This window comes from Lonchura striata, chromosome Z, assembly GCF_050655825.1.
Source record: "Lonchura striata isolate lonStrDom1 chromosome Z, ASM5065582v1, whole genome shotgun sequence".
Lineage (NCBI taxonomy): Eukaryota > Metazoa > Chordata > Aves > Passeriformes > Estrildidae > Lonchura > Lonchura striata.
Genome location: NC_140740.1, coordinates 72,963,954 through 72,990,512, shown reverse-complemented (window position 1 = coordinate 72,990,512; position 26,559 = coordinate 72,963,954). Strand labels below are relative to the sequence as shown.

Sequence of the window (26,559 nt, the reverse complement as noted above, 5' to 3'; positions counted from 1 at the left end):
AAAGCTTGGGATGAATGTTCTCAACTAAAATCACGTTTTCCCATCCACCACACAACAAGTGACTAATACACTCCAAGCCTTTCTCTGGTGAGTCCCTTGTTCATAAGAGATGTACCATTATTAGTCTTCAAATGCACAGTTTTACCATTCTTTCCACTTTATACTGGCATAAATAACAGGTGGGAAAATTCTCAATCTTCCCATATAATTACTGAATTCTTCTCGGAATCTCCCAAAACTATTATGTCAATAAATTTACATATATTTTGCAAGCCTACATCTGACTCATAGGGTTATAATCAAAGTACGAAAGTAGCCTTAGGTCTGACACCTAAGGACTTTCATTTGTAATACCTTTCTCTCTATTCTAAGAGTTCTTGCAGTACCCATATATCTTTATCTCTTTATATTAATCTTCTGCTTGTTTATCATCCATAAGAATTTCCTGCAAGACACAGTATCAAATGTTTCATTTTCAGCAACCTGAATTAAAACCACTGCACTGCCCTTTGCAAAGTGGTCAGTTACCTTATTATAGGAAGATACCAGACCAGTCAGATCAGATATCACTATGTCCCTTATTACTTTTCCTGTAAACATTTGTTTTTAAAGCCTTGTACCACACAATAAACATCACATGAGCAGGCCTCAAAAATACTTTTCTCCTGATGCCTTTAAAGATACTGCATCTAATTTTTGCAAGCCTGAGATTCCAAGTCTGAAGCTGACAAATACAATGAAAAATCATGTCGGTGCATTACCAATCATATGTTCCTTCAATACTTCAGGGTACAGATTATTTATGTTATTTCTTTTCCATCCCCATCTCACAACAATAAACAGATAATTGTTTTGTTTCTGTCTTTGTTTCATCTTTAACCCCATTTTGAAAACCATTCAGTGTTCTCTCATTTTCCCACTAGGCATCACCAATATACTCCTGCTACCCTCATTGCAAAGCAGAACAGGTATAAAAAACACAATTACTTTTTAAATAACAATTGTTAGAGTTCCCAAGTTTTAATACTCACAATCACATCCCCTTGAAGGTACATAATAAATTTATCTAATGTATGTCTTCACTCATGTTACTACTTGTTTTTAACTTGGAGTACATCTGTTTTAAGCAATTATTTTGGGTTTTGCAGAAAAAATATCCATTCAGTTATAAATTTCAACTTATGTTTTTATGTAACACAAAATTTCCTGCTTTGTGGAAACTGACAGAATGGTAGATTGGAATTTTGTAAGGGAAAAAAACAACTAAAAATTGTAGGAAAGTGAATGAGGGGTGTCTCTTCACAGGCAGTAAAACTGCTTTTGAAAACTGCAATTGAGAATACTAAAGGAGAACAAAATAATTATCACAAAGGGGAAATAATTTAAAACTTCCTTCAGAGAGCTGAGCTGCACTACTGGAAGCTATTCCTTTCACACATGCCTCATCAGACAGCAACATTCAACAGCCTGCAGTCTCAGAAAACCAGAGAATGGATTTTAGTTCATTCATCCAGGTTTTGAATGAGCTATTACCCAGAAAAAAAAAAAAAAAAACAACACAACAACAACAACAACAAAAAAAAAACCACCAAAAACTCTCCAGGCAGAAACCTAATGTTGTAGGACTTACATAAAGAGGTACTTCAGAGCAGTTTAACTCCATTGTCACAGCATCTACAAACAGAATAAATCAGTGGAATTATTACACACCCATGATGAGGCCTTGATATAATGTGCAATTCATGTCTGCAAACTAGGTCAGCATCTTCCAGAACTGGGGGGGAACGGGGAAAGGATATTAAGCTTATCAAATGCCCAAATCTCCCCAGAATGAGAAAACACTGCTGAAATAATGCCTATGTAAAGCTGGAGGAGGGTGGCTGGTATTAGTTAACATGTTGCATGCATTTCAGATAATAGAAACAGTGAACAAAACAGGTCAAGCTGAGCCCAGCTGCTGACAAACTCCTACCTGCAGCCAATTAAGTAGTGGGAATTTCAGCATTTATCTCTAGAAGTAAAAAATTGAACTTGAACTGCATTGTAGCAACTTTTACTCCCCACCAATACTCTAAGTGTCTGGTGTTGATTTTTCTAAGCAACTTCATAGAAGTCATCCCCAAGAGAGGCTGCCTTAACTACCATAAATAGTAAACAACTGGGACAAGTCATCACCAGATCTAACACGACAGTCATCACATCAACTCTGATTTCCATAATTCTCTTTGAGATTCACTTCACCCTCAAAATTCACAGTCTAAAAGTAGTATTCCTTTCAAATGAGAAAAGTATGCCAGAAGCAATACCTTTACAAGCAGCAAGGTGGGCTCAACAACTATGCACAAGTCTTCTTCATCTTGCTGAAACAGGCTACGAAAAAAGAAGCCTGTCTTAAGAGAGTGCTGTCTCAGCTCAGATGTGTTGTTTTTACAGCTGAACAGTTTCCAAAAACAGCACATTTGTGCAGCTCATTGCATATTAATGTATATATACAGCACTGTATGAGTCAGATAGGATTTGAGAGGTTCCCTGCCTACAAATGCAGAAATTAAATGCATGGCTTAAATTGAAGCCAAAGATTACCCACCCACCATCCATGCATATAGTCATTTTAAACCTCAAATTTGTTAATTCTCATCTTCTGTTGCCACTCAATTCAAGTATATTCAGAAATCCACACATTCCTCCAGTTCTAAAATAAGGTAAAATCCTTTACAAAATCACTGGTCACAAAGATTCAGCCAAAAACATCCAAACCTTTCATTCTGTAAGAAGATATCAAGGCAAACCATAATCCAGCCAACCTATTCAGCAGTGAGATTCAGACAGAGGGGTTTCTTATTTTTTGTGCAGAAAGGAGGTATCCTGCAGCTGACTCCAAGATGTTTCACTTCAACAGACAAAGCTCTGCAGTTTCCAGCAACAGCATCTTGAGCCCAACCTTAAGAGCAGCAGCACAGGAAGCACAGCCCTGTTGGTACAGAAGAAAATAGGGTTAAAAGTTAAGAAACAGTAACATTAGCCCCACAAGGAGTAGTTTAAGGTAGAGCCTTTCACAAGTGTTAACTGACAGAATAGAGGACACATATTAACATCTATCCCAGACCTCACAATTACTGCTGCTCTTCTGAAGTGGGCATCACTTCATGGCTGAAACAAGAGACACATCAGTCAGCCATCTGACACCATTGCTCTATTCCAATGTATAAAACTCCTCCACCTACAATGGTTCTCAGTCTTTAAAGGAACACATCCAAACTAAAATCCACCATCTCCACTGCAAGAAAACATGAGTATATTCCAATCATTATACCATGCCAAGCAAGTAAGAACTACTCTTGGATGCTTTTGTCAAATGATTATTCTGACCTCCAAAGCCTTGAGAGATGTATCTCAACATCCACCTCCTCTGCAAGGACAAGACAGGCAGGTATCCAATCTAATCTACCTATTCTACAGAAAGTGTGAGCAAGAAAACATAACTTAGCACTTCCTCTGGAGGATAAAAATTGCATCACCAGCACAACAAACTTGTTTTGTATTGGCAAATACAAACAAAACTCACTGAAGGGATGGTGCCATTCTGGCTTCCCTCCACCCTTTGCTTGCATCACACTGTGGATCCCCTGGGAGCCTGAGCAAGCGGAAATACTAAGTACCCAGCTCAGCATGAATCCTGAGTGGATGAATAAGCTCATTAGAACCAACCAAGGTTTTTCATACAGCATTGACTAGAACCATGCTGAAAGAGTATCAGTACTTCCTGTGTACTTGCCTGACAAACCAGCTTACAATAGGTTCCTGGATGCAAAGGAGTACCTAATGGTACTCGTTGCTTTCTGCAGAAGAATCAATAAATATAAACACACAGCACTAACTGGCTTCCTTTGCTTTTCTCACACTCTGAAGAATGCTGGTTGTTTAGAAAAACTTTCACATGAATGGCTCACGTCTTTCCTCTGTCTGGGGCTTACAGTAACTCAGCCTGGCTTCTGGAAGTGACTGGGAGAGGCAGGAAGAGGATGCACGTAGGGAGGAAATACTCAGCTCTGGCTACAGCGCAGTGCTTGTGCAACCTCCATTTCAGATCAAAGGACTGAAAGAGACACCATCACATGCAGCTTACTACTCACCATTCCCCTCCTCTGTACAGCAAAGAACTGCCCAGGTCCACAAAAGGCCAGGCCCCCAGTGCACACAAGGTGCCACGCAGACAAATCCTCTCCAGGGCTAAGGCAGAGTCCTATCTCACACAACAAGGGGAGGGTGAAGCTCTCAACATCATGAATGCACATAATTTCACAGAGCAACACCTGATCCCCTCCTCTGACATCTGTGCCTCTGACACAGAAACCAGCATGACAGGCATCTACCAAACAGGTCTGGTTTCAGGCATTGCCCATGCTGCCAGTGACAGCAGTAGCAGAATTCATCTATATACACAAAAAAAACCCCTTCTCAATATCCAGTTTAGCAGAATCATATATTGTAATCTGATGCAAACTGCAGCAGAGGTTTCAGCCATAGTTTAAATATATAATTCTGATATTCTTCACGAAATATTTTATTTACTGGTTGTCAATTATGGAACTGTCATATATTCAAATTTTTTCAACATTATAAATTTAAGCATTTCACAGCATGTAGTCCCCAACTGTTATGATATGTTAGAAGAACCACAATAAGAAAAGAAACCAATGGAATATAAATACATCCATTATTTACTTAACTGCACTTCAGGATGTCAGTTATCAAACATTTTTACTCTGCACACAGAGTACATTTACATTTACATTTTCTTTGTACAAGAAATTAGATAAGGGGAAGCATTATTTAAGTATCAGCAGAAAGACATTTCTACCAGTTCACAAGGTGACCCTCCAGCCAACACTGTGACTACTATTGGTTATCCTAGCAATTACTGTCTATAATCAACATTTTCCTAAACACAGAAGGGCACTTTCTGGTCCTACAGCAACCTAGCTCACAACCAGAGACTTGACTCTCTCCTCTTCCCTGCAAATAAATCATATCACAGTGGAAGAAAGAGACTGAGAAGGTGAAGACAGGACTCTGGCTTTGCTGCCGCTCTGCAATCCAGCAGTCACTTGTACAAACTTCACTGAACTTCCTGCTCTGTGGCTGCCCCAGCAAGCCTCCCACAGCTCATTGAGCTGCACCAGATCACAGTTTGTGCAAAAAAACTGTGCCCTACAGACAGATGAAAAGCGTGAGCAGTGGCATAAACCATGAATTTCATACTCCCATATATCAATTTAAAGCTAACAAAACATAAGGTCTTTGCTTGTACTCTGCTACATTCTCCTTTCAGATCACAATCCCTCACCTCTGTGCCACAGACCTGCTGCCTCATAACAGCAAAGCAACTGACTGAATGCCAAAAATATCATACTATGTAAATAAACCCTAAATGGTCACACTAAAACTCGTACCTATAAAACAGTGAGAATTAGTCTTATTACCACTAACTATATCAAGACAGGCACATTAAATCACTGTTTGTGGTTAACCAAAACAACAGTAAAGCAAGGATGCATCCCACCCAGAGGCCACTGGAAGGCAGGCAGGAATCCCCAGAGAGCATCATTTGTAATGCTTTAAAATCCAACGCATCTGTCTTCACAAAATGTCTTGTGGAAGTCTAGCAGCACATGCAGATCAAGAGGTTTTCTACTGAGTTCTTTTCTGCTTGTTGACTGTGTAACTAACCATTGCCACCATTTTATTATTTTTGACCATGCAAATAGTCTGTTAATATTTCTCAGATCTTAATACTCTTCTAAACCTGTGAGACTTCAGTATGGTGTTCACAGACAAGCCAGTGCCCCTTAATAACATCCCACAGCTCCCACAGCAAAAGCACTTCAACAGAACTAACCTGTGGTCCTGAATTTATAGATTCCATCTGAGTTACGTTATGTTGGAGCACCAAAGGTTCACTTACAGCTACCCCAGCACCAGGAACTACACTGCACAGCCATCAGGTCAAATGTGGTACAGAACATTCTTTTAAGTACAGATCTTTTTTCTGGATCTGACCAAAAGATCTTGCACAAAATAAATGATAGGGGAAAAAATTAACAAATACTTATTATGCATGCATGAAAATACATGCATAATAAATACTACATTTCCAAAACCAGAGATTTAACTTCACAGCCAAGGTTTTTTCATTTTTTCACTGGAGTCTCCCGAACATCTAGAGCACTGGGGGATAGGGAGGGGACAAAGCAGAACCCTCAGCTCACAGCTTCACAAGCACATTCATTTACTGCCTTATAACACTATGCAAACTGAGAGATGAAATAAACCTTTCCCTATCACTTTTATCATTAAGCAGTTTGCACTAGTGCTGATTACTTCACCAGACATTAGCCACTTTTGAAGGCAACTGAACAGAATAAATGCAGCTAACCACCTTTTAAAATGTCACTCTTCAAAAATCTGACACAAACAGAAACTTATATCTTATTAAAAAAAAAAAATCACCCATTCAGGGCTATTGAAATACCAAAATATATACAAATTAATTTGTTAAAAGTGCAGCAATTTTGTGATCCTTAGAAGGGAATTTAAGAGTCTCCAAAAATGATCACACTTCTTCACCTTTCCAGAACAGTCTTGGGTTTTAAAACACGGAAAAAATTTCTCTTCTGACAGAAGCCTGCTATTGAGGTTGGCAAAATACATTCTTTATGTATTCCTGTATTATCTTTCTTAATGCAGCATTTTCATTTCAACTAAAATTAAAATGGGGCCCTAGAGTTTAGAAACCTAAAAAATGTGAAATGTGGGTTATACATTACTGAAAAATAAAATCAAATTTATTACTAAGGTTACTCAAACAAATGAAACATGTTTGTTAACCTTGTGGGGCATGACTCTTACCTCACTATTTTTAACACCCATTTTGACAGAGGCAGTAGCTTTCTAATACTGAAATTTTTAATGGCTTTACCATTTACTACTCCCTAGTTTGGGCACTGTGAACCCATGGGATCACAGCAACAGCAAACCCTTTAAAGAGTTCATGCAGCACAGCTGTACAAGGTAGCAAAGAAATTAAAGAAATGGACCAAAAACTTTTGGTTCTACAAATGCATTCAAATGACAGCTCTAGTTCTAGCTTCATCATCCCTCAGGCTTTATCATCCACCAAACCGCTATAATTAACAAAGCAAAAAGATATTCTCTGTATTTAAATATACTTTTATAACTGGTATTCCACTTTCATGGACAGCTAGAACTGTGCAATAAGCTCTACACTAAGAACTAGAAAAAAAATTTTATACCAAAATTTATGAAATGTAATTCTAATCATCAAAGCAGCAGCTTCCATTGAGAAGGGCAACTATTCCACCTTATAGCCCTCTTTTAACTATTAATGTAGTTTGGCAGTATCTGCTTGTCTTCATAATGCTAAGCCTGAAAGATACAACTCAACTATTAGGAAAATCTATACGTTTTTGAAAATTCCATAAATCATTGGCAAATGTCTAATTTGCAAGTTAACTGAGAAGGCCAGGTGAGTTGCCTATTATCAAGATACACCTACACAATCACTTTCATTGTTTCAGTTAATATTCAAGCCAAATGTGGAAAAACAAAAGCATTTAAGTAGTCTAATATTTCCACAAGATGTTGTCCTGTCAATTCTTCGTACCAAACAGAACACAGTTCCATCTTTACTTATGTGGAAAAGTCCCTCTTAGTAAAATGCCCCCGGTATCCTATTTCTATAATGTGCAGAAAATAGTAAATTACTTCTGTAAAATATAACATCTAGTAGATTTTCAGTCACATCTGTGTGCCTTAAAAGATTTATGAGAATAACTTAATTCATTTTTGTACAGGATCAGATACAGAAGCAGGAGTTAAGTCCATAAAAACGAAGGCATTTTAGAGCCTGGCATATCTCTAAGCTGAGCACAGCAATGTTCTAGCAAAATTCTACCAAGAACTGCTTTGAAACGTGTTTTTCATTATTTTACCATTAGAAAAGCTCTCATTTCCATTTTTGTATATTAAAAAAGTTAAGAGTAACGTAGTTAAAAGCGTCTTCTGCTCTGTATAAGAAGGCACCTTTATGATCAAGACCAAATATCTTGTCCCCACTGGGGCAAAAACTAGCGGGGGGGGAAAGTTGTAGCTCTTATGGCAAAGTAGTGAACTCAAAAACAGGAAAACAAACAACAAAATATATTAACAAATAAGAACAACAAAACTACAACAAAGCCCCACTCAAAAACCCCTCCGCCTTTTGGGGCTCTGAAGGCGAAAGACAGCGCACGCAAAGGCTTTGCGCGACCGCCAGCGGACGGACGCGGTCCCATCGGCGGAACATCGCCGCGGCTCCTCGGCGCTCGGCCGGCGGAGGCTCGGGACAAGCCTCCGCTCCCCGCCCGGGCTGCCGGGCAGCGGGTGCTGCGGCGCCTTACCTAGCCAGCGTCCCGGGCCAGCTCCGCCGCCGCCGGGCACGGAGGCGCTGCTGCCGAGCCGCGCCCGGCCCGCGGACGCGCCGCCCCGCCGCGCCGCCCCGCCGGACGGGTAACAGAGGCGCTTTGTGGCGGGCCCCGGCGCTGGCAGGCTCCCGGGGAGCAGGGCCCCGAGGCAGCTCGACGGGACGGGGAATGGACTCGTGCACGGCCCCGGCCCCGCTGGGGGAGCCCCCGGGGCGGGAGCGCTGCGCGCTGCCGTGGAGCGCAGGATGTGCGCTCCCGTTCGGCGTCTGGAGCGCTCCGCTCCGCGCTCCCGCATCCACCCGCGCTGGGCTGGGAGCTGCCCACGCAACGGGCTGCTCGGTCAGCCTGCTGCCCGGCCCTTCCACGCGTGTTTCGTGTTGCATAGAGCACGGATCCTGACAAACCACGCCACATCTCAGCTTCTCAGCTGCCAAGTATACATGATATGTAACTTCAGCTGCTCTTAAAACTATCTAATGTAGACTCCTCAAGGCTTTTCTGCCAACCTGTTTCACTGGCTAAGATGAACTTCACTACCTGAAATCTTCACTACCCTGAAGAGTACCAGACTGGGGGTAGAGACTGAGCAAGTTTCCTCTTGCTGCGCTGTAACTTAATTCATAACCTGTTTGTTATAGATGGACATCATGATTTCTTTGTAACAGCAGCATTAGATTAAAATTAAGCAAATTAGACTGCTGCAACAGAGCAAAGGTCGAAAAGATACCTCCCTGTGCAAGATGAAATAGGATTTTGCTTCAGCCCAAAAGAGCTTCAGGGTAAACGAAGGAAAAGTGTTAATTCTGGCTTCTACTTGTTGTTACCTATGGTTTAGGTATGGTTTATTTGATCTGTTCATTGTACCTGTTAAGTGCTGTTGGGAACCAATAAAGAAGCAATGTTGAACCAAAATGCTGAACCAAAAAAGGAGAAAGGTGAAAGGGGAGAGAAAAGAAGGGTAAGTGATGGGAAGAGACTCTTAAATCCCTAAGTACTCAATCAGTGGGACAGGGGTGAGGGACCTCCCTCCCACCTTTTCGTCAAAAGGGTATAAAAAGGTTGCCATTGAAGCAAAGTGTTTTGTGTTTTCATCTGAAAGAGGAGCAGAACGTTCCTGACTCATCTGACTCATTCATATGAATATTTTTGCCTCAAAGACATGTTCCCCTCTCATTTCTGTGGAAAAGTGAGTCACTTCTGAAAACCCTAAAGGAGAGAAAGAAGCCAGTAAAACCCCATTACCATCCTGTGTCTTTCAGAAAGAAATTAATGTCTTTACATAGGTGTGCATTCATTTCTAAAATTTGAACCTTTTCATTGTTTTTGCTTTGTGTGGCTGTTCACATAAAGATCATCTTTACAAGGAAGTAGGGACAAAAGTCCACAACTCCAAAATTACAGAAAGAACCCGATGGGTTATGGGGTGATCAGGTCTTTGGAAAGTCAAACTTACCAGAAGGAAAAGAGGTACAGGTTGATGGGGTGCAGCCAGGTTAGGAATGGCTTGCAACCATCTTATACCACCTTTCCTCTACATCCAGCCCCAGTATACTTTACTGGAAGCATACATAAGGATTACTTTACTTCAGTTGCTACATTCACTCACCACAGAATACAGCAAGCTATATCCACGTGCATGCTATCCTAGAAAATAATACAAATATAAGCACATCTATAGCAGCTGTAAATTTAGGATGTCAATGCCAAATACTGACAACTGAAAAAGATAGAAGAATTATTATCTAAAGGTTAATTTACATAGTTTCCAACATAACAATGTAATATTATTATAAGATACTGTCAGGCCTCAGTTCCAGAGGAAACCACCTCCCGCATTTCTATCGTGCAAATAAGGACTTAGGCAAGCTTTTTGTATGTATTGGGACTATGTATCTAGCAAAACTTAAGACGAGTAAGCTTTTATAAATCACATTCAAGTAACAAAGGAAAAAAAAATATACACTGCAGAGACTGTCTTCTGATTCATAAAACATCCAATCATCAATCAAATTATTGTTGCTAGGGCTTCTATGTCATTATGTAATATTACTTCATTTTTCACAATGTGCTGAATAATTTCTACTTGAATATATTGGCTATTGAAAACAGCTGAAGAGAAAGAATCTTATTTGATAACTACTACCTTAATTAATAAGGATCAGAATGTTCGGATGAATGCTTAACTTTCAACACACACAAACTAATTTTACAAAATTTGATCATCAGCAAGGAGGCAGTGAGGTGTTTTCTTGAGCTTAGTAGTATTACTACTACTTAGTGCTTGTTTACTACTACTCTTCCTACTCCTCCTCTTCTAACTCCACCCTGTTCCCCAAGTGTCACAGCTTGGAGAAACTTCCCCAAGTGAATTTATGAAATTATAGTCCAAATCCATTGGCTTTCTATCATTAACTGGATGGTTGAGCTTGACATAAAGGGGAATTAAATTTGTCAAGGAGGACCTTCCCCTCATGAGCCTTTGCTGACCATTGTTTTTCAGTAACTCCTGGATTACCTTAACCATAGTTCTACCAAGCAGTGCAGTGAGATGGATAGTAATTACCAACATTTCTTCTCACCTTTCTTGAAAACTGGGACAATATTTGCCACTTGAAGTAGACTGGGACTTTCCAGACTCCGAAGGTGGTTGAGTATATGGGAGAGAGATCCTGCAATAACATCAGCCACTTGTTTCAGGATGAATCTCATTAGGGCCCATAGATTCATGCATGTCCAGTTGAAGAAGCCTCAGACAAGTTCAGAGTCAGCTGGAGAGTTCATTGTCCCTCTAGTCATGACCTTCTTGGAGAGACCTCTGTGCATCCACAGCCTATGAGCTGTGTCAAAGACAGAAGTGAAGAAGGCATTAAATGCCTCTGCTCTGTCTACATCCCTATTTGTGAGGTAACTGACCCCATCAAATATGGACCAGTTATCGCTGATTGTCATTTTTGTAAGTTTTCTTCAGCTTCTTATATTTTAAACACTCTACATGGCTTAATCATAATGTTAGAAGATAAGGATTTCAGTATTTTCTAAAATCTAAGGATTTCAGTATTTTTCAAAAGTTTTCACATCATTAGCTACTCAGCCTTGAACAACTTCAACAATACAACATAGTAAATTCTAGCAACACGGTTTTAAAGCCTATTTGTTGAAATACTCTCAAGAATTTAGAATGTATGATCTAGTAATGCATTAGTAATAAAATGTTTTACTCATTGACAGAATTACTCCAGGGAAGATATCACTGTCTTTGTTGGGAAATGTTCAGTTGAAGCCTTGTAAAAGCAGCAAAATTACCAACTAGATCATCTCTCCATTTTTCCCATGTAATTCAGATGTTTGAACACAGGACAGGGAAGTTTGAATTCACTATTCTTTTTGAATCCCAGTCTAATTCTGGTGGCATTGCCTCTCTTCTGGTTATACACTATGCTTCTGAGCCACAAGAATATTTGGGGGTAAGGAGGTATTCCTTAGTTGCAACAAAAAGCTGCAAGAATGTTCCATATGAAAAGTACATTAAAAGAATAGTAACAGACAGGCTTTTTGTCGGTAACTATCTGCTTTGGTAATTTATTAACTATATTTCAAAGACAACTCAAACTGGTTATTTCCAAATGACCTACAAGTCAAGGATAATGCCATGTGCAATAAATGCTCCCTTTCCCATATAAGCAGATTAATGTCCTTTCTCATAACACGACATCCAGTACTACATCCTCTCCAATACAATGTGCAATTAACCATTTCAAGTATTCCAGTTTATTACATTCCATCTTAATACTTCAAAATAGTAGATTCTGGAGCACAAGATAATGCACTGCTAGAAAAATAATTATATTTTCATATAAATAAATTACTTTATAATTTGTAGAACAAAAATATGTGTGCTTGACACTGCTGTAAAGCATTTTAAACATTCACTAGCACAAGAGACCACTACAAACTCTTACCTGGAACTTTTTTTCCTATTTTATTCAAACTGCAGCCTAGCTCAAAAGTAAAAAAAAAAAAAAATAAAGCTTTATATTAATATTGTAATTAAATAAAATCATAAAATTAACAACAAGCACTACACTGGCAATAACAGTATCTTTTTCTAGCTCCTCTGTAACTTAGTTATGTCAGTACTGAAGAACTTTTTTTACTTTACTGTATAATGTAAAAAAAATCTCATTAAATGGGAAAAAAATAGTATTTTTCACAACAAAAACTAGCAGTCACAAAGAACAGATAAGTCTGGCAAGTTTGTCACCTGAACAAATATTAGCTTTCAATGCAGAGGTGGGAAATCCAGTGGAGCTTAAAATACAGCTCATCAGTCATGTAAGTCTTCCAAATTTCATTTTACTATTCTTAGACATCAAGACCATAAATGGCATTTGTGTTTTCATATTTTCATTCCATTTCCATTTGTGTAGACAGTATCTCCCATTTGTTTCCATATCTACCTTGGCAAATTCACTTGGAAGAAAAGATTAATAGTAAACATTGAAACGCATCAAATTGCTGTAAGATACAGATACATAAAACAAATTGGGTTGGAAGGGACCTTTAAAGATCATCTAGTAAAATACCTTGCAATAAGCAGAGTACTCCTTCAACTAGATCAGGTTGTTCAGAGCCTCATCCAACCTGGTACATTGAATGCTCACAGACATGGAGATATTACCATTCTAGGCAACCTGTTCCAACATTTCACCAGCCCCATTTTAAAGAACTTCCATATGTCTAGTCTACATCTACCCTTTACATTTTAACCATTATCCCTTGTCCTATTGCAACAGGGCCTACCAAAATGTTTGTCCCCATCTTTCTTACCCGCTCCCTGCAAGTGCCAAAAGCCATAATAATGTACCCCTGGAGCCATCTCTTCCCCAGGCTGAGTAACCCCTAGTCTCTAAGCCTGTTTTCAGAGGTGAGATGTTACAATTTTCCGATCATTTTCATGGCCCCCTCAGGACTACTCTAAAATCTCCATGCCCTTCCCATGCTGGGTACCCCAGAGCTGATGCAGCACTGCAGGTGGGGTCTCAGCAGAGCAGAGGGGCAGAATCCCCTCCCTGGCTCTGCTGCCCACACTGCTCTGGCTTTTTGGGCTGGGAGTGCCCATGGCTGGGTCATGTCCTGCCTCTCATCCCCAGCACCCCCAAGTCCTTCTGGGCAGGGCTGCTGTGATCTGCCCATCCCAGCCTGTGCTGTTTGACCCAGGTGCAGCACCTTGCACTTGGTCTTGTTAAACATCATGGTGCCCTCTCCAAGTCTGTCCAGGTCCCTCTAAATGGCATCCCACCTTTCAGGTGTGTCAGCTGCACAACTTGACTTAGTGTCATCTGCAAACCTGCTGTGGATGCAACTGATCCCATTGTCCATGTGACTGATGAAGATACTGAATGGGACTGGCTCCAGTGTGGATTCCTGAGGGACACTGCTCACATATCTCTGATCTCCCATCTGGACATTGAGCCCATGACCATTACCCTCCAGATGCAAACAACCAACCAAATTCTCATCCACTTAAAAGTCCAACCATCAAATCCATCTCTCTCCACTTTAGATCCAGCTAATCACTGTTTCAATCTAACATTTTCCTATGCTTCTGCTAGCCACACATCCAACTTTAAAGCACTGAAATGGATACATACTATAAACATGAATATCGGCAGTAAGAACTAAGAGTATGTTTGATGTCCAGGTTAGTGGTTTTCAAGCCATAGAAAACTATGCTGCCAAGAGGAATGTGCTCCTTCAACTCCAAGCAATACTGGTTTACAGAATAAGGAGGCTCCGAGATAGGCCTCCCCACCATCCCCATTCCCAAAAATTAATTCTGTGTGAAATCTAAGTGATATTGCCTGATTAAGTCACACAATTAAAAGAATTCTCTAAATTTTTCTAAATTTTCTAATTTTCTAAAAGACAAAGGACATTTTAGGGCTATTATCACAAACAAAATAAAAAACAAAACTATTTAAGTAGCAAGGAAACCAAAAGTTTGAAGTTTGCATGAACTGCTCCTCATTATTACCTGTTATCATTCTAAGTATTCAAAACCAGTAAATCCCAATAGTCAGGAGCATACATTGTTCACATAATTTAAGAGCAGACCTAACAGCACTCTATGCTTTTCAATCACAATTGTTAGGATTTTAGGTGGAACTTGCAAAATTGTTTTTGCTATGTCTACTACTGATATCATGTCTTACATGAACAAATTAATTTTGCAAAAAATTCCTACTACATACTAAATTCTAGGCCTGGGGAAGAATTCAAGCCATAGAACAGGTTAAGAACAAAGTCTTACCCTAGCATCATACTACATGTACTGAACAGCCTTTGGCACACCTCTTTCCAATGTATTCGTACTGATCCAGCCCTGCTTGAAGTTAAAATAAACCATTACCCTAGCATTCAAACAATAGACTCAAATTCCATCTACTGCACATTGAAAGTGACAGAATTACACAAAAATTGAGTTTTGATATTTAACTTGGTATTTTCTCACTGGTGTGCACTTTGCTCATTACATTAATTTAATTCAAATTAATTCTCCTTTAGAAGTATTACCTATTTTCTAGAAAACTGCAACTCATAAATAGATATGCATCATTAAAAAAAGTAAACTAAATGTTTTCAATATACCTAAGCATGCACTTCTTGAGTCAGTCTGCTCTGCACTGTCAATTCATGAAAATCTTAAATAAAGATGAAGCAGGGAGAAAAAAAACATTATCAAATGTGTATGCTGTTTTCTTTGTGTTTTCAAGGATGTGAGGTAAATTATTTAAGGTTAATCAGATATTAACCTTAAATAAAAGACAGTGACACATTAAAATTACACAAACATCTATTACTTCCTGGTAAATAAAAACTGAAAATTGTTGACTGCTGACAGTACTGGACGCATAACTGTAATGGGTTGGTGCTGGCCACAAACCAGCCAGCCACCAAAGTCCCTCACTCACTCCTCTGCAGCTGGACTGGGGAGAGAAAATTTAACAAAGGATTAATGGGTTGAGATACAGAGCAGGAGACATCACTCATCAAATACCATGACGGGCAAAACAAGCTCTAAGAGATACCAATTACATTTATTATTAAACTCCATGAACTTCTGCATTGTGAGTCCATCCCACGGGCAGACTGTCCTCCCCAACCTGTTGCAGCGTGGGTCACTCTTCCACGGGTGCAGTGCTCCAAGGACAGGCTGCTCCAGCCTGGAGCAGGGCCTCTCTCTCCGTGTTAGCATTCAGAAACACATAATCACATAATTATTATATGCAGGTGCTTTTATTGAAGAACTCTGGATGTCAGGGGTACTGACCCAAATCTAACTCAGACATGGGTTCAGGATGAACATGTTTTTTACCCTTATCATTATATAACTACATATTAATTATTAAACTCATATTCTTCTATTGTATACATTGATCTCATCCAACCATGGATTCTTGTAATCTCCCCCAAACATCGTTTCTCATGATTCCTGTTACGACTGAACAACAATAATATCCAATTACCAAACAATCATCACATTTAACAATCATATCATTTATCACAGTCATTAAATGATTATACATGTGCAGCTTTGCATGATCCAGTAAAGCCCAACATTACCAGGCCCAGCCTTTCTTTCCAACTCCTGTGAATATCCCATGATTTTAGAAACACTTTATCCTTGTATTATCATCCATGGGTTTCCCACGGAGTCACAGCCTCCCCCAGACATCCACCTACTCCAGCATGGGCTCGTCCATGGGCTGCAGTTGGATCTCTGCGTTCCCCATGGATGTCCTTGGGCTGCAGGGGGAGGGCTGTCTCACCACGGGCTGCAGGGGAATCTCAGCATTTGGAACATCTCCTGCCCCTCCTTCTTCACTGACATCAGTGTCCACAGGGCTGTTCTCACTCTGCTTTTCTCTGGCCATTACAACTGCACAGTAACTTTGTTATCACCATTTTGAGTTGGCTCAGCCTTGGCCAGCAACATGTCCATCTTTGGAGGCACCAGGGATTGGTTCTGCCAAACATGAGGGAAGCTTCTGACAGCTTCTCACAGAAGCCATTCCTGCAGCCCTGCTGCTACCAAAAATAAGGCCATGTAAATCCCCATGTAAATCCCTATGTAAATCCCCATGTAAATGTAGGAAGTTATGTATCTCTGAAATAAAATTTTAAAACTAATTTTTTTGAAAAATATTGCATGGACAATCTTGAAAATGTCCTCTTTCTCTATATTCAGTAATCAAGCCTATTCAGCAACACAGTTTAAAAGACAGAACTTCAACATAGAGAGGCTTATTTTGAAAGTCACTATTATAAGAAGTGACCAGAACAGGTCGTGTCTTTCAAGTTCACAATTGTGACAATGTGTTAAGATGGGTGTCAGAAATTCCTATTTGTTTCAATGATTTCTGCGACACCATTACTTTTGTTCTCTTCTAAACACGTATCTCCTTTCTTAGTAAAAGTAGCAAACAGTGTATCCATCATTCCCAAAACTTCTAGTAGTTCTTCTTGACAGTCAATTTCTTTTCCGATAGCTTGCTGAAGTTTCAAGAACTGTTTATCAACTACTGCTGACTGCCCAACCACAGGCTGATAAATGTCTGTAAAGAAAAATATCAGTTAAGAATCCATAGATGTATAAAACCGCAAAAATTACATTAGCTGGTTAGAGACACATTTAAGGTTTTTAGCGAAATTCCAACGTTCTGAAAAAATAAGACAACTTTAACCTTGCCTGTTCTGAAAGCAGAGGTTGTATGTACTTACAGCAGCCAATATGCCAAACTAACAGAAACAAAAGCTTTTATGACCTCAAGTGCTATTTTTACCTCACTAAATAAGAGGAAGCTATTTGTACTATGTAAACACAGAAACAGGAAGTATCAAAGGTATTTAGAGACCATGAGGAGCTTCCTGGAGCCCGCACAAATCAAATCCTGACTATGGTCAAAGTTATCTGGAAATATCTCTTTTTTGGATCATTCTCTTGACACCAAGTCTGCACATATAAACAGAGCCATTAAGGTTTGGTTTCTTAAAAATGTAGCATTTTAAATCTTATTTGCAAGCTAGCTATATGGCTTTGAGAATCTTTTCTGTATTATCTTACCAGTGATCATATCAGCAACAGTCACCAGCACAGGAGTAAATCTAGGCTCAATCACACGCCTGCAAAATTAGAAGACATTCCTATTTTACTGGTTTGGCAACTGCATTCCACCACCACCAAGCAGCTTTCTCACACAGGTATACAGACAAATTTTTCTTGATGAAGAGATATCACAGAACAGCAGTCAGAGATGCAAGTCAAAAAAACCCACATATGTGATATTTACCCTTGTCCTTTCAGGAAGGCAGTGGGGGCTGGAGGAGTGTCAAAAAGCCTCAAGTACATAAAAACACAAATTTCATCAAGAAGACAGAAAATAACAGACTAAGGTAGAGTGTCTGGCAAAGAAGTAGAATATCTCATCAGCAAACCTATTCTGTGCTAACAGGTAAGCTTTCAAACCAATCCCAAAACCCTGGTATCAGAATGCAAAAGACATGTGAGATTTCAGGAGTACCAGTGTTCTACCAGTGAAACTGTTCTACTATTGAAACTCTTGGCAAGTTATTAGGAAACAGAAGTGCCAAAACAGTCAGAGGGAAGTCATGTTAAAATAGTCAGAGGGAACTCATGTTAAAATAATACCTTGCCACAAAGGTAAGCAGAAGATTAACTTGCTTTTCATCTCGTCCTGCAAGTGCACTTCTCAGTGTTCCTCTGCGATGCAGTTCCTGCATGACTGCAACTGTGACTTCAGGGGTATGAAGCATGATAGGTGGCTGGACACATATAAAAATAGTTTAGTACCAAAGCAACATCTTTACACACCAACAAAGGGCTGGTATGAGCAAAACCAAAGTGGAACCCAACTTAGACTCCTTTCCAGTTACACACTAAAATAAAATTAGTATGACATACAGGGAAAATGAACATCAGGTGACAGCACAAAACTCTGACAAGAAGAAAAACCAGTGTCTCACCTCCAGTACTGCATCAAGAGCCTTTGAAGACTGAAAGCTCCTCAGCAGCTTATCATATTTTCTCAAAGCACGTTTTACAGGCTTACTGACACAGAAATCTTCCTAGAATTCAAAAAAAGAGTTCAGAGTAAGACAAATACACACAAACTCACATACTGGATTAGGTACATTACCATGAATAATTTTATATATTCTCTCCCTTCCCTTTCTCCAATTTAGCACATTCAAATAAACCAATTTTTCAGAAATGTTTCAGCACATATTTTCTTACCACATCATACCTGTTTTGGCATGTAAGTTCTTCCTTTCACATAGGTTCTATATGCTGGTTGTCTCTTCTTTTGAGAGTCTTCATTCTTTTCTTCTGGTTTTCTGTGTTTAACATTTAGCACTCCATTGGTCATGCCTACAACTAAGGTTTCATCTTCAGGCTAGCACAAAGAAATCACAGTTACGACCTAGTGTTTTATTTGTGCTCTATCATACACATTTTCATACTTTTCTGCTTCAGGCTAAGGTTCAAATCACAGTATCATAGGTGACTTAAGGTGGAAAGCACCTCTTTGAGACAGAAATCAAAACACCAGTCATTGGTATATGTAATCTCACTTATATAATGAAGTGGGTATAGATTTCACCCAGAAAAATGGTGGATGCCCCATCCCTTGAAGTGTTCGAGGCCAGACTGGATGGGGCTTTGTGAAACCTGGTCTAGCAATGCCCTTGCTCAGGGCAGGGGGGCTGAAACTAGATGACGTTTAATATCCCTTCCAACCCAAACCATTCTATGATTATATGATATAATAAAAGCCTATAGAATTATGACAGGCATAGATGGACATCAGCTGGTCAATGGCTCATTCAAGGGCATCAGTTGAAGCTTATGAAGATTCAAGTGGAAAAATAGGGAGCAATTCTGCACACAAGTATCAGAAATGTGGAACTCCTTGTCCAGAAATCTAGACAAGGTTTCAAGTTTAATAAAGCTCAAGGAGAGACTGAACAGGCTTATGCAATAGAAATTCATTTAATTACACTGAAACTGCACTTTGATGAGTTAATTTCTCATCTAAAAACTAAAAATGGAATTTGGGAAAATATCAACACACTTGCCCTGCATTTAGTTTTCTATATGCATTTTGTTATGTAAGCAGCATCTGCAATTAGACTCACCTTTGATTTGACTCAGTAAAGGTATTAAAATGTTCTCATACGACCATTTAAAATTCAAATGGTTTAATCAACAGAAAACAAGATTATGCTTCAAAAGACGTATTATACACACTCTAGAGATGCTGAACTACAGGTATTGCATAATTTGCAGATGCCACAGGGCCTTAAAAGGCTATGGATTCTTCACTTCAAACGAAAAAAAAAATTCCAAGTTCATTTTAGCTTAGCTCCCTAGGTAATATGGTAGGAAATTAAGACTCCCCATTCATAACCTTCCCCTACATTCCAGCAGAGCAGGACAATAGTAAAGTAGCAAAGGTAGTAAAGATCCCTCACAGGCCCATACACATGTCCTTCAGAGGCTACATAAGGAGGTACTACATTAAAACAGTATTGCTTAAAACCTGGTGCTAGACTCCAAATTTATGGCCAGTAGATCACTTATCCACTGGAAATCAAGTGCTTCTGAGGAGTAAGAGTCTCTGCTGTCTGCTTCTAAGACATGCCTTGACAAACAAATTTGTTTATGCTCACAACCTTCTTCTTTCCTCCTCAGACCAACCTGACACCAACTTTTAAAGCAAGTTCACACCCTATTCTGAATTTCTCAATAAATTAACTACTTTTATTTTATTGCTGCCATGTGAAAGGACTAACAGCATTCCTGAAAGGCAAAAGGTGAGTACAATCTTCTTAAAGTCAAAAGACCTACCTTATAAAGTGAATACTTTCCCTATGATGTACACTGTCATTCATAAATACAAGACATTGTACTGATCTAGTCAGGTAACATATTTGAATCTATTATGTTTAAAACCTCTCAGTGTTTGTTACTCAGGAGAAACGTATTCCACCCTACTTTGCATGTATAGTATTCTTCTGGAACACCCAATAGGCGTGAAAGTAACAATTATTTACTTTAGTGACTTAAAAGGTATCAGGAATTCCTTTGTCTAGGAAGACTTCTAATGCACTTACCGACAACGCAAGACTGAGGATAGATGTTGCATAGTTGAAGCTGTGGACCACTCTGTAGGATGTAGTACTGTAAATCTTCACATGCCTACACAGAAGAGTAAAGATAAAAAACTATTAGTAAAGCTTTACTGCAGTCACTCTACAGGAACTTCATCACTCTCATTTTCCACAGATCATTCGAGGAAACTGAATATTAATACAATGCATTACTCAGACTACCACTGAGCTTAAGTATTACCCCTGCAGCAGTAATGTTCTGTCAAAAGGTATCCACAAGTCAAGTCAGGATTGCTCTTACCTCAAAAAAGGTGAAAATGGAGCAAAAACAGAAGAAGAAATTGAAGGCAGTTGTAGTGACTATCTGAATTCAGAAATGAGTCTTAGGAAAACACTAAGACAGCATCTCTTCAAATTTGTTATTAAATTTTAAATACAAGATCTACTAGCAGTACCTGGGAGTAAATCCATATTCTTGTATCCAGCTGCCCCTTAAGGATTTGGTTGGAACCATGAAATATTTAATGAATGGTAATACAAAATATTATCTTACAAGGACAAAATCTAGTGTTATGTAATTGTAAAGCCTGAGGTAGCCGAGGAAATACAGAAGGGAGGAAAACAGATCCACTGTCATTTCAGACCACTTTGTATTTCTGATGTCTCAGAGACAAGACAACAACTACCAGTACTCATCAACTGAAACCAAACAAAAAAAGCAAAGAGGTGATGTTCACAAGCACTCTTGGTTACAAGATGAAAAAGCAGAGAGACACAAAACCCAGGCTTTTAAAAAGTGAATACTAATACACTTTTAGATATTTAAGCTGTATTAAAGTTAAGAATAGTTAACTTCCAAAGACTGGAAAGGTCAGATTAGAGATTTAGAAAACTGAACACTTATTCAGAAGTTTCCCATATGTGAAACTAACCAAGGTAAATCACAATTGTGTGTGCCCAAACAGCACACACAATCCTTATCGATATTCAGATTAGTAAGAGAAAAAGGTTAAGTTGGATCATAGAATCATAGTACAGTTTGAGCTGGAAGGAACATTTTAAAGCTCATTTAGACCAAGGCCTGTGCAAAAGCAGGGACAGCTTCACAGTAGGTACCTTGGCCCCAAAACACACTCTCAAATAAAGCCCAAAAACCACATACACAGGTTAACAGTGATGTGAAATAATAATTCCTTTCAAAGAAAAAAAGTCCTAAAGAATGCAAACATAAGGAAAGCACTAAATATACCCACCTGTCAAGGGATCCTGACAATAATCTTTGTCCAGAGCTGTTCAGGCACAAACAAGTCACAGTTTTATGGTGATTTTTAAGTGAAACTAGTAACTGTCCACCTTTTAATACATCCCAAACTTTGACATATCGACCTCCTGTGAAGAGGAAGCACACAAAACAGTCTTATATATGTACACATTTATACTTCTCTGAAGAAGTTTTCACTGAGTGACGCAGTATTTCCTTCACAGGTACCTTTACCTCCTAACAGTTTCCTGTACCTACTCACCATCCTCTTCCATTCTATCTCCTGGCACAAGCCTGCTCTTTTTTTAGGCTATTCTGAATGGACCTGAATGATTCAACCACTTTCCAACTATACTCATTGCCCAAAAAAAAAAAGAAAAAAGAAAAAAAAAAAAAAAAAAAAAAAGAAAAAACTGCATAAACTATGGGGCTACTGTGGAAGTATGTGGAAGGATGGATTGTGGTAGAATAGAGATAGTGCTGAAGGCAATCTCACCCCTGAGGAGTTGCCGCTGTACTAATTACCAAAGAGTAGGAACAGGCCTACTCTTAACAGGGCACAACTGTGTCCAATAAGGATGGGTGTTATAAAAGAGTGGATTAGCTGGTTGAGAGAGGGTTGGAGTCAGTTGGCTATGCTGCTGTGAGGAGTAAGGGTCAGGCAGTCATGTTAGGGACAGTCAGGGTCAGTATGTGCTGCCAGGGACAGAAAGGGTCAGGTGTTGATGTTAGGGACAGTCAGGGTCAGTATGTGCTGCCAGGGACAGAAAGGGTCAGGTGTTCATGTTAGGGACAGTAGGGGTTAGTGTGTGCTGCCAGGGACAGAAAGGATCAGGCAGTCGTGATAGGGACAGGTAGAAGTCAGCTGGACATGTGGAAGAGAGAGAAAAGGAGTCAGTGTTGCAAGGAGCTGCCTGTGAGAACTCACAGAGAGAAAGTATTAAAGTCTTACAGCAGGTCGATAAACTGACAGTTCAGTCAATCGGTGACCTAGTACAGGGATGGATCCCAACACAGTACCTCTGATGCAACCGCAACAAGAGACTAAAAAAGCTTGTCAACATGACAAGAGACAGTCCCATCCTTTCAAAACCTATGTTAATTCCTTCACTTTAGAAGTGGGCCAATTAGAGTCTGCATTTTGTTATTACAAATTACTTTGGGGGTGGGGGGGAAGTGGAAACTACAAGAATTTTAAAATAAAGACAAAAAGACCCCTACTTGCACTTGCCATATAAAACAGATTCCTACAGAAGACATTTGAGAAATCTAACTATAGCATCACTTACCATTTCATTATCAAACTAAAACACCGCACAAAAAGCAAGTAGCTGGTAGCTGAAGTATTCCTCAAATGTGTACTACCAAATAGATATTTGGTGTATTTGATTTGAGAGGATTACCTGCAGATACTAGAAGTCCACCAGATGGAAACAGAAGCACATTCTCCACAGGATGGCCGTGTTCTATCGTCATGACACTACTCTTTGTTCGTGCATCAAACAGTTTCACAGTGTGATCATAGGAACCTGCAAACACCAGCATAAATCAGTTCCATAATTTCAACTAGTCCAGGAATTAAAACAGCTGTGTCCTACCATCTAGAGGAGGTCTTGGCTAATAGCAATAGTTTTAAATCATACATGTAAAATTACCTTGTGATTTACCTTGGTTAGCTTACAGCCTTGGGGCAACAAATTTTCTAATTCTAGCCCTAACTACGCATCAGTCTGTAAAAGTAATTTGTTTTCATTTCACTTCCACTAATCAAGTGTATTTATAATAATAAATATCAAGCACCCTGATGAAACCTAGCTTCCTGTGCTTCATGAAAAAAGGAATACTAGGTTTTTTTCACAGTTTTCCACAGATTGATACAAAGCTACTGCTAGGAAAACCAAAAGCAACTGGTTCCAAGTACCTCCACATGACCTCACCTTTTGACTCTGACAGTTATGGGCTGTACAGACTAGTGTCCTGCTCCAGAAACTCGGTAAAACATTTCAGTCACTCCCAGCCAAAGGATACATTCACAGTACTTTCTTTCAAAAGTTCTATTAACCCTAATAAACTAAGCTATAAAGCTGTTAAAACTCACGTCCTGCAGATTCCCCTAGAACATCAGTGTCAAGCTTAACAAGTAAGAAAAAAAAAAAGAGGAAACAACGAAGTAGGCATTGCACAGGCAGACTGATCCTTCATGACTAAAATACAGTAAATATGACCCTACTGTATCAACAACTATCTTTCAGCATTTTTCTTCAATTCAACCCAAAAGAAGTATAAATGAAAAATAAAACCAAACCTGTTACGAAGACATCTGCATTCACTTTACTTGCACAGCCACATCTCACATAGTCAGTATGTTCACTGTAAGAGGTGATTTCTGTGGCACTTGGAATATCCCACAAAGTTGATGAATAATCATCACCACCAGAAAATACTCGGTATTTATCGGACAGGAATCCCACTAGATGAACTGGCCTAGAAAACAAAGTCCACAATACCCAAAGTTAAAATATATTCATGTTTCAGAAAGTTAGCCTGTATGAAGAGTTTATTAAAATTCTCTAACGCGCAGCGTTTAATATCAGAACTTACAGAGCCTCACTTTATAACAGCTAATTTCAAGTATGGCTGGTTTGAACAAACTTCTTGTCCTTTAAAATCACTACTGAAGTCTTTATTTTCACCATAATATCCCAACAGATGTTGGCAGAGCACACAGGTATGCAAATGCAGGTGTGCACAGGTATGCAGTTAATCCAGCCATTAGAATGTAACACCCAATTTGCAAACAGACCTCAAATAGAAACATGCTCAAGATCATTCTGAAAGGGGAAATGTTGTTCTATGTAGATAAAATATGCATTGATTCTTCATAGTACAGGAGCCTGTTGAAGCATTACCACTGTCTTCTCCTCACTGACACATCCAAACACCTAACTTCTTCCTCACCCCATGCTACCATTATACACTTTTTCAGTTTTGTTTCTGGAGCTTTTTAAGGAATTCCTGCTTTTCCTGGCGTATTTCTTCTTTGTTTTTGTTTAGACGTATTTTTGAACTCTTCTCCTACCATCATCAAAAATGTGCTTATCAATGCAATGATTTCAAAAGATTGTATCTACACACCATATTAAGAGACACCAATGTGAAAGAGAAAATGTATTTACTCTTCTATATACTTGATTCATATTTAGATTTTTTTTAAACTCACTCCCATTTCAAATTTAACTTAAATCTACTTTCCAGTAAGATCTACATGAGACAGTCGTAAGCAACATAAATCAGTTTTACTCAGATTTTCAGTAATGTGTGAAGTAGACATACGACTATAATTCAACATAACTACTGTATACTGCTGAGGTGCTTGAATGGATTGCCCAGAGAAGATGAGGATGCCCCTCCCCTGTCAGTGTTCAAGGCTAGGCTGCATGGGTCTCTGAGCAACCTGGTCTAGCACCAGGTGCTCCTGCCTTGTGGCACAGGGGTTGGAACAAGACAACCTTTAAGGTGAAATCATCCGGTCCGTGATGAGCCTGTGGTGTGTAAATACAGCAAAGAAACTTACACACAAACAAAACAAACCAATTCTGCCTTACTTAGTGCGACCCTTGAACTGCCTCAGCGCTGCTTTGCCGCTGACGTCGAAGAGGGAGATGGTGCCCTCCTCGCTGCCGGCAACCAGCAGGCGCCCGTCGTCTCTGTAGGTGGCACAGTACGCCGCGTGCCAGAAGCGAGAGAACGTCCTGATGGGCTCCTGGGAGTAACGCCCATAGATGTGGATCTGGCAAAACAAGAGGGCCACAGATGTGGATCTGGCAAAACAGGAATGCGTTACATCTTCCGGTGTGGCAGCGGCTGAAGAACGCAGCATAGAAGCCTCAAAAAAGCCACTTACCCTCGAGGATGCTGTGACGGCGTAGTTGTACGGCGGGACTGGGGAGAAGTCAATTTTACTTACTGCACCGAATTCCTTCATCTGAACAGGTGTCTAAAACGGTTGCGATAAAGACCATTAAATACACATAAGCACACCGTCAAGCATGAAAACAGCAAAATAAAAGCTATTTTTCCTACAAAGAACTCAAGACTCCATTGCAATCAAAACGTTTTTTAGGTACAATAATAGTGAGTTTTACTTCTGACAGGGTACTCCTACAGGCTGCTCTTTTAATTTTTTCCAATCCACGCATTACAACTTACCCATTAATTATGTGTTCTGAGCTTAGAAACTATTTTATACGTCTTAAAAAAAACCCCTAATTGCCTGAAAGAAGTAAAAGCAGGCATTGTGGGGCAGTAGCTGCGCCTGCTGGGCCGTTTCCCCCTACCTTGTATCCCCGCCAGTAGAGCGTGTCCTGCGTGATCTTCTCCCCGAGCTTGGGGCACGCCGGCACCACCACGGGCTTGTAGGCGGCCATGGCGGAGGGGCGCGGGCCGGCCGGGGGTGCTGCGGGAGAATTCCGGCGGAGAAGCTCAGGGGAGCAGCTCGGGCAGCGCCGGCGGGCTCCGCCACACGCACACGAGGCGAGATGGCGGCGGCGGCACCGGCAGCCGTCATCAGAGCGCGGCCGGCGGCGGGGCGGGGCCGCACTTCCGGCGGCGGGGCCGCACTTA

The 26,559-nt window shown here is 39.9% G+C and overlaps 2 protein-coding genes across 7 annotated transcripts in view; both read right to left on the bottom strand.

Moving 5' to 3' along the window:
• ARHGEF28 (Rho guanine nucleotide exchange factor 28) overlaps positions 1-8,558 on the bottom strand; it is a 119,878-nt gene extending 111,320 nt beyond the window's left edge. For 2 of the 5 annotated variants that reach the window (XM_085567537.1, XM_085567544.1), the window contains exons 1-3: positions 8,460-8,558; positions 2,758-2,971; positions 1,631-1,674 (exon numbers count right to left, since the gene is read on the bottom strand). The gene's annotated coding sequence lies outside the window, so the exon portion shown is untranslated. Of the gene's footprint in view, positions 1-1,630; positions 1,675-2,306; positions 2,371-2,757; positions 2,972-8,459 lie in introns of those variants that run through there. The other 3 variants (XM_085567538.1, XM_085567539.1, XM_085567540.1) reach the window with 3 other exon arrangements.
• Positions 8,559-15,760: 7,202 nt separating this feature from the next.
• Positions 15,761-26,511, bottom strand: UTP15 (UTP15 small subunit processome component). Of its 2 annotated transcripts, XM_021531798.4 has the most exons (12): positions 26,274-26,511; positions 25,841-25,933; positions 25,542-25,726; positions 24,242-24,420; positions 23,340-23,465; positions 21,929-22,064; positions 20,679-20,763; positions 18,809-18,958; positions 18,528-18,629; positions 18,193-18,326; positions 17,608-17,666; positions 15,761-17,098 (listed from the first exon to the last, which is right to left on the bottom strand). In XM_021531798.4, the coding sequence occupies exons 1-12, from the start codon at positions 26,361-26,363 to the stop codon at positions 16,875-16,877; spliced, it is 1,563 nt and encodes a 520-aa protein (XP_021387473.1). In that variant the 5' UTR covers positions 26,364-26,511; the 3' UTR covers positions 15,761-16,874. The 2 variants fall into 2 exon arrangements, with proteins under 2 accessions (XP_021387473.1, XP_085423830.1); XM_085567704.1 differs by having other exon boundaries at positions 25,542-25,933.
• Positions 26,512-26,559: the final 48 nt, after the last annotated feature.

Excerpts from the sequence above, each read along its gene's own strand:
- UTP15 (XM_085567704.1), bottom strand. The coding sequence starts at position 26,363 with ATGGCCGCCTACAAGCCCGTGGTGGTGCCGGCGTGCCCCAAGCTCGGG. Across the intron at positions 24,421-25,541 it reads CAGTTCAAGGGTCGCACTAA|GCCAGTTCATCTAGTGGGAT; the intron begins GTAAGGCAGAAT and ends TTTGTTTTCTAG. Across the intron at positions 18,327-18,527 it reads CTCTTGATGCAGTACTGGAG|CCACCTATCATGCTTCATAC; the intron begins GTGAGACACTGG and ends ATATGTGTCCAG.